Source organism: Acomys minous (genome assembly GCF_964271855.1).
Source record: "Acomys minous genome assembly, chromosome: 9".
In the NCBI taxonomy this organism is placed as follows: domain Eukaryota; kingdom Metazoa; phylum Chordata; class Mammalia; order Rodentia; family Muridae; genus Acomys; species Acomys minous.
In genome coordinates, this window is record NC_140490.1 from 92732676 (window position 1) to 92741321 (window position 8646).

Consider the following 8646-nt stretch of genomic DNA (forward strand, 5'->3'; position numbering starts at 1 on the left):
GAAAGACCAAGAGTCACCACAGGGACAAACAGAATGGATCCTGATTCTTAGGAGAGATCAGGACTGAGGCTTGACCACAAAAGAAGAAATACTCAGCACCCCAACACCCCGACACCTACTGAGACATCGCCAGTGCCGCTCAGTCTAGCCTGACCTGCAAATGGGTAGGCTCATTAACTATGGACCAAAGAAGGAAATATTAACTTGGTTTCAGATCCCTTAGGGCTGAATATCAGAGTCAGCCTCCCAGAGGAGACAACGGAAGTGAGAGGAATCAATACGATTGAAGAGGAGAGTGGTTACGATGGGGGGAGCTAGCGTTTATTCTGGTAACTTCTCTGGAAGAGATGAAGAGCACGGAGCCATGGAGCAGATAAACTTGAACAGTGTGGTCTTCCTGAGAGAAGCAAGTAGATCTGAGGCACATAATACCTCACGCGCCTGCAGCACAGCTACATACTAGTGTCTTTTCAGGGCTATCAGGAGATTATGGCTCCTTCCTTCTAAAGCTACCCACAGACGGGTTGCCTTCACACCCTCCGGGGGCAGCCCACAGCCACTGATTGACTAACAGCTTGCTATACAAGGCTGGTCCCCCTCCCCATTCCTACCCTGCTTAACTTCCTGCGCCACATTTTTTTTTTTTAAATGAACAAGTTCTATTTCCACTAATTCGAGTTCAGCCTTGCCCGAACTCCCCTGACTCGGGCTCTGCTTTTAGAGACCCCTGCCTAAACAGAAATAGAATACAATGAAGCAAGAGGCGCTGGTAAGTGGATGGGAGGAGTTAGGTGAGCCAGGATAGCTCTTCCTGGGAACCAGCCCTATGAATGCCAGGATTTGGGGGGATTCTGGGAGTTCCAATAAGAGCCAGGAGGGCTCTATAGTACAGAGTAGACTGAGAAGACACCGGTACAATCAATTGTGCCTAAGGTGATGCAGATCAAGGATGTCACAGCAGCTGGAACTTAGGCTCGCTTGGTCTCAGAGCGTCTTTACCACATAGCTCTTTGTTGGTGGGACAGTGAGTGCATGTGTGGCACATCTGTGTGAGGCCCTGGGTTCAGTTCCCAGTGTCCCACACATACACACTCAAGGCAGGGAAGGGGGTGACGTCACAGAAGCAGCATGTAGAATAATATCCAGCACAGGCTAGGAAGAGTTGAAAAAGACTTGGGGCTTGGAGAACAGGACGGAAGATGATCATAGTTTATAACAATTTACTGTCTCTCTTATAAAGAACAAGATAAAAGGAGCTGGACGTTCAAGGAGATGGGAATGCTAATTTTCTTGATATGAAAAATACATTGTATAAGGCATCAAATCATCACACTATGCACCGTGAATATGCACAATCAGTATGTGTCAATTAAAAATGAAGTAGAAAAAAAATAATTTTCATATAGTACTTCTTGTTTGAAACCTAAGCTATGCTATCTGTAAGCTATGTCCTGTTGGACAACTTACTGATTTTCTCTGTGCCTTGATTTCTTCATCTATAGAACAGCAATGGTAATAGTCTTTTCTCCGTGGGGTCATGCCTTTGCCATAATTATTATATGTTTATAGATCAAAGATCCTGGGAATGACCTCATTGCCACGGAAGCTGAGCAAATTTGCATGCTGATTTTGGGACACACATTCCCAAATTCAAAGCCTTCTGTGTCAACTCTACAGGCCAAGGCTCTACTTCAAGTGTGAGCACCTTCGTTCACTCCACACTTGTAAACTCTTACGGTGCCTTCAGCTGAGCAATTGTTTTAGCTGCTCCCTGCCAAAAACCATTCTCCAGGGAGGCTAATGATACCCGACTGTAATCAACCCCATGCCTAACTCTCAAAGGCTGCCCTGCCTGGCAGACACTCCCTTCAACCACGAGGGGCAGTCCGCGATTTAAAAACCATCTCGGGAATTCCAGATGGGATCCCATTATGATGGGATCGTGCCTGTAACTCCTTTCGCCTGTATCGGCCCTTTACTTGCCCAGACTTAAAATTAGGGCTTCTAACCTCTTAATGCCCATGCAATAGAAAACAGTCCCTGCTTTGTTTTATTCTTAACGCTTGGATTCTATCGCCTGATTTTATGTAAAAAGCCACAAGAGAGGGAGGAAAGGCCCTTTGTATGCTGGGCCCTCGGCAGGACAGGTTGTATGTAATGTCATAGAGGCTTGTGGCAGAGGGGCTCTGGATAATTCTGATGCAAAGATCACTAGCACTGAGGACCAAGTATTATCTTCCCTTCCTTCCTTTCCCTGGCAGCAGTTTCCACCTACGGTCCACAGATAAGCACACTGAGTCTTGGGTTTGGTTTGGTTATTCTAAAGCCATCCCATAGCACGCCAGCAAGGACACTATGCAGAATTAGTTTAGTGTATTCTCTTACCTGGCCTGTGCTAGCTGCTCTATGGAATGAAGGGGTCGTGACCCCTTCGGGAGCCGTATATCAAATATGTACATTATGATTCATAACAGTAACAGAATTGCAGTTATGAAGTAGCAATGAAATAATTCGGTGGGGGGGGGCGGTGCACCGCAACACAAGGAACTGTAAGAGGAACTGTATTAAAGGGCCTCGGCATTAGAAAGGTTTGAGAACCAGTGCTTCAGATGTTGTTTAAAGAGCCCCAGACGCACAGTTCCATCTCAAGCTGTGGCTGTGTGACTTGGACGTTACTAATTCCACCGTGAACCTGAGCCAGCTGGCTTGGTAAACACCATGAGAGTCACCCCAGCCACACTGTAGGAATGGCTCTTAGCATTGAGGTTTCTTATTTTCAAAAGTGATAAAGTTTCTTTAAAAAAAAAAAAAGCAGTCCAGGGGAAGGTTGCTTAAGGTTAACTATGTTTATAATAAGACGGGAAGCAACCTCCCCTCTTCTTCTTGATGTAATCGAGTGTATTGATAATTGAGGGAAAAAATCTGATCATAAGTCACTTATGGAAGAACGGAACCGTGGGAGGGATAGGTGGATAACCGCGTATCTGGGGGCCAAAGTTGCCGTTTCTGATGACTAAGCACTTTTTGCCAAGTCTTGGACGACTTGGGGGGGGAGGGGGGAGGGGGAAGGGCAGTTTGTGTGAAGACAGTGGTGACCCTGGTCAAAGCCGGGGTTTTCACTCCTGATGCTGCCCGATTCCTTTTGTTATCCCTTAGAGAGGCCCATTATACTAATGTGCTTTCTTTCTTTCACTTATAATCAAGTGAGTGCCGCCACAGTGAGCTGCTACCTGAAAAGTGATCAGCAAGAGAGTTAAGCACTCATTAAAAAAAAAAAAAAAACCCCACCATAATCATTTTCTATATTTGGCTGGTTTATGCACTTTCGCTGAGGTGAGCTCTCATCTGCACGTGATGATCTGGCGTCGCAGAGGGAAGCCTTTTTGCTTTTAATTACTAAAGTAAGAAGGTTGCTATCTCCCTCCTCTTATAAGATGATGAGCCTTGATCAGGAGAGACACAATGGAAAACTCAGCACAAAGAGGAACATACGACGCAAAAACAAGAGATAGGAAGATCCTGGGACCTCACCCAGATTACCCAGAACTGGTCTCTGAAGCACCAAAGCTTTGAAATTTGTGGGGGGAAAAAAAAAAAACTAAAAGAAGAAGCCAAATGTCATTTCCCCCTTGCCCCAGGATTAGAAATAATTATTCAGGCACATGAAAAAACAAAAAATATATTAAGGATATTATTCACATTCCCTATGTCAGAGAAATAAGAGAATCATGTTACCTTGCACAAAATGACTACTGATTAATTCATCCACAAAACCTGGGAAGACATTTACTACTGTCTTAAAAAAAAAAAAAACGAACAAATTAAAATGCGACACCGAATCATTCACACATGGCAAGCTCTCCAGCTGTTAGTAATATTATACAATACAATACAATAATACAAATTTAATATTTGTATTAAAATATTTATTTTTGTTACAGCCTAGACACCTCTTCGCGTTTCCCAGCGGCTGCTTCAGGAGATTGTCTGCCTTAGAGAACACTAATGTTTTAAGGTACCATCTCCAAGCCACCTGGCACCCGCTCTCCTTTTGGAGAATGAGGCCATGAAGAGCCGTTTCATACACTTTGTATTATGTATTTAGGATTGAGAACTAAAACAAAACCAAACCAAACCACTGGAAATATTTGATTACCATTTATAGTAAAAACAACTCTTAAGCTACTTCAGCTCAATACGCAACTACATCATTACTGCTGAATTAACATGAAATTTTGCCTCCAAAATTCATTTTGCTTCCATGACGAGCACGCTGTCTAATACTTCCACCAGCTGCGAACGCTAGCGCTAACAGAAAAACAGAACTCAGTGCCTATCCTGGTAGCTCCCTAAGTAGAAATAACCCTCCCACCCCTTCCTAGTGCTGAGGTTCGAACCCGAAAACTTGTGCATGCTAGGGGAGACCCAATATTTTTCGATGCATCTTTTTGGCTCCAGACATAAACTTGGCTCCAGAAACCATCTAGTCTGACCCACCCCCTCCCCGTTAACATGCGGTTTTATAAACACGGTTCAGAGTATCTCAGACTTTGCCAATACGAGGCTACTCTCGAAAATGAACCTAAAGTTTGAGCTCAGAGTCTTTTACCTTTGTAGCATCCCCAACGAATCTCCCACGGCATTCTTCACTCCTTCTTTCCCAGGTTTCAGAATTTTTTCTTTGAAGGTCTCAAATGCTTTAAATGGCATTTTGAATAGGGGCGAGGGGCACCTCAGGGTGGGGGGTCGGGGGGGGGGCTTAGCAGGCAGCCTCAGAAACTGTCATCCTCTTTCCTCTCCGGCCCAGGGGCACTGCGTTTGCGGAACACTCAGTTCTCATGGAGGGAACTACTTCCAATCAGAAAGGAGGTTGAGCCTCCAGCTCAGGTGTTCCAAGAAGAGAAAAACCCTCTCTCTCTCTCCTCTCGCTCCAGAATCAAAAACGCTGAGTGAGGGGGCTGCTGGTTAGGAGTCCGGTCCCTGACAAAAGCTACAGGCTGCTGCTCACTCAGCCTGTGTGGCCGCTGCTGTCTTGGACAGCCAGCCTCAGACTGAGCACACAGCCTGTCTCCCTGGCTGCAGCTGGAGGAGGAACTAAAGTGAGCTCCAGTGAGGGGGTCCCGAGAGCAACAGCAGCAGCAGCAGCAGCAGCAGCAGCAGCAGCAGCAGCAGCAGCAGCAGCAGCCTCCGAGGCCAGCTCCAGCCCTTCCTGCCTCCTTTAGCTTTCAGGTGGTGCTGTCAGCCTCTCCTTCCTCCCCCATTCCGCCAACCCCCACCCCCAGGTGAAGCTATAGTAACCAGCACAACACCTGCCCCTCTGCAGCCCGGGCTTATTAATGGGCTCTCAGCCAGGGCAGGAGCCCAGAGTGAAGTTTATGAAACATTTACAAGGCTTCTGCTTTTCGAAGGACCAGCCTTGCAGACAGGCTCTCTCTTGGCCACCACCTTTTAGGGTAGCTGCGGGCAGGGGGCGGGGGGGGGGGGGGGGTGTGGACGGCAGTTTTTCAGCTGGGCACGAGCATGGATGTGGTTCAAGGCTGAATGCATACCCCAGGCAGCATCATCCAGGAGGGATGCAGGTGCCTTTAGGATTTAGCAAGGACATCAGGACATCGGAGCCTGTCCTACCACCTGCTCTGAGCTCATCACTGCTTGTCCTCAGGATAAGTAAAAGCTTCATTGCGGGTCCTGAAACTTCTCCCAGGACCCTCCCTGACTCTTGTTTTCTTTCCCTCTGCTCTCCATAGCAACGCAAGCTTCTAGGCTTCCCCGAGTGACACCCCTTGCCTGGGTAACCTTCCTTGCCTATTCATCTACACAGCCTTTGAAGATTGCTGTCCCGCAAAGGCATTGTCTCCAAGAGTCACAGACCCAGAGAGCTGGCCCTCTTCTGAGCCACCATATTGCCGGGGCCTGGATGATAGTGGATGTGGCCTAAACACCAGCTGGGTGGGCTCTTGCAGAAATAGCCAGTTGCTTCAATGTTACAGGCTTTTCCGGAAGATGCCTCCACGGCTAATGTTGCCATTAGGAAACAGCCGTGGCACTGATGCTCCAAGCCCAAGGCCCTATGTGACAGATGAGACACCATGTGCAGATGTAGGCCCTCAGGATCCCAAGAACAATTTCCACAAGGCTAGGCATGTTCGTCACACGCTGCAGTCCAAGTCCGTCTTCAGATTTGAATTCAATTAAATTAGGACCTTAGTAGGCTTCCATGGAACTGGGGCCTGCTGAGATCTTCCTCTAGTGAATGCTGTGTCAACACTCCATCCACACACCATAGTCATCGCCCTACTGTTGACTTTGACTTCCTATTTTTTCCCAATTTTAATGGCTGGAAACTGAGGCAAGAAGTTAGTTGTGTCTGAGATTACACAGCTAGTAATTAGCATGTCCAAACAGCATTGTGGTTTTTCTCCCAAAGCAAATGGTACAATGAGTCTTTTTAAAATTTATCAACTTGTACAACCACCTCATGAAGGCATTTTAGAATATTTCTATCACCTAGATTGATCCCTCACTCCCGCAGTTGATCTCCATCCGTACCCCCTAGCTGCCCTTGGTAACCACACGAGTACTGTTTCTTAATGGATGTGCCTTTTCTGGCCTATCAATAAAATCATGTGTGACTTGGTCTCCTGTGGTTGGCGTCTATCACTATGTGAGATGTCCAGGTCGTGGCATGTACTGGTTCCTTTTTGCAGTTATTAACAGTTCATTATGTGGCCACCCTGCATCTGTCAATAGCATTCCATTGCGTGGATGTCCCACACATTGCCTATTGATGGGCATTTCTATACTCTTATTTTGTTACGAATAAAACTACAGTGAATGTTTACGTATGACTGCCTGCTTCTTTGATTTCTCTTGCGAAAATGCTTTAAAACTCTAGGTGATGTGAAAATGTACTCTTCACTTTTTCAGAAACCGCCAAGTTAATTTCAAAGTGGCTGCAGTATTTGACAACTCCTCTAGCACGTGCGACTGCTCCCATCCCTCCGCGTCCATGTCACTGCTTGTCATCTTTTTAAAGTACAACCGTCGATATGGTTATAACAGCAGCCCTCTGCGGTTTTAATCTGCATTTCCCTGATGACTAATAACACTGACCATCTCACCACGCACTTAGGAGCCATTGGCATCTCTTGGGGGGAGGGGCGTGAAGTTTCTCTTCAGATGCTTTCCATATTTTAAACGGGTTTTTGTCTGATTATTACTGACACCATGGGCGTGTGGCCTGATGAATGCAGGTTCTCTGTCAGATATGTGTTTCGCAGAACAGTTTCCCAAGTCTGTTTGTGTTTTTCACTCTCTTCTGCCTATATTTTGAAGGGCAGATTTTTTTTTGAATTTTGATGAGGGGAAAAAAAAAACCTGATGCGTTTTTTTTTTCTTTTACAAACTTCAATTCAGCCGTTCTGTTCAGCCTTTGAGGTTTTCTCCTGTGTTTTAATCTAAGAGCGTCAATGTTTCAGCGCTTAAGTGCAAGGCTATGGGCCATGCTGAGATCATCTGTGTCCAGGTCATAAGACAAATATTCAGATTCATCATGTGAGGACCCAATTGTTTCGGCATCGTTTGTCAGAAGTGCTGTTATTTCTTCTTAATGCATGTGTGCGTGCATGAGTGTGAACACGTGTGCACGTGCATATGGGATCTAGGTGACAGCTTCAAGTGTCATCCTCAGGACACCTTCCACCTCCTTTGAGGCGAGGTTTCTCACTGCCCTGGAGCTCACCTAGTAGGCTAGACTGGCAGGCCTACTGCCTCACTTCCTCACTGCTGGGACTACAAGTGCACACCTCCTGGCTAGGTTATTTGCACATGATTTCTGGAGACTCAACCCGGATCCTCATGCTTAAAATTAATTGCTGTAGTAGCGGAGCCATTCCCTCAGCCTGGGAAGGCTATATTTTCTCCAGTGGATTGCATTGGCACCTTCATTTTAAAAAGCAATTGAACCAAACCCTACTTTTGGACTCTGAATTTAGTTCCATCGATCTATACTTATTTAATATGTCAGTATCGCACTCTCATGACTGTCACTTTATAAGCTTTGGATGAGAAAATGAAAAGTCCTTCAACTTTGCTCTTTTGAAGAATTGCCTTGGCTCATTATATGTGTTTTGTACATGAGCTTTAGGAACAGCCTTTCAGTTTACACACACACACACACACACACATGCATGCACGCATGCACAATCCTTCTGAGCCCTGTACTCCTAATAATTTCTTGTCACCAACCTTGCCAATACAATCCTGCATGACACAGAACCTTAAGGCCCCAGGAAACCACAAGTCCACTCCCTCTACTAAACATTATCCCTCCCACAAAAGGCCATGCATTTGTTCAATGCAAATGCAAGCCAATAAAATATAAGTAGCCTCTTCCACAGAACACAACCCCTAGCAAGACTTCTAACCCGTTCTCCAAGTCCCAAATAGCTTCAGGCTAGTGGCACTATTACATTGTGTACCTGGAACAGAACGCAACAAAGACCGCATCAGCCTCTAGGGCTCGCTCAGCCACTCATGCAGAAAGCACTGGGCGCGGCATGAGGCAAGTGCTGAGTCTCTGGAGGCTACGGATGGTTGATGATAATGACCACTGTGATTTGGAGGACATTTCTCAGGGCCCAGACA

At 46.2% G+C, this 8646-nt stretch overlaps 1 protein-coding gene across 1 annotated transcript in view; it reads right to left on the reverse strand.

The window, feature by feature from the left end:
• The window catches only part of SLC17A8 (solute carrier family 17 member 8), a 50884-nt gene extending 45968 nt beyond the window's left edge, over positions 1-4916 (reverse strand). The window contains exon 1 of the mRNA XM_084794638.1: positions 4610-4916. Coding sequence (XP_084650764.1) covers positions 4610-4710 — 101 coding nt within the window. The 5' untranslated portion in view covers positions 4711-4916. The remainder of the gene's footprint in view (positions 1-4609) is intronic.
• Positions 4917-8646: the final 3730 nt, after the last annotated feature.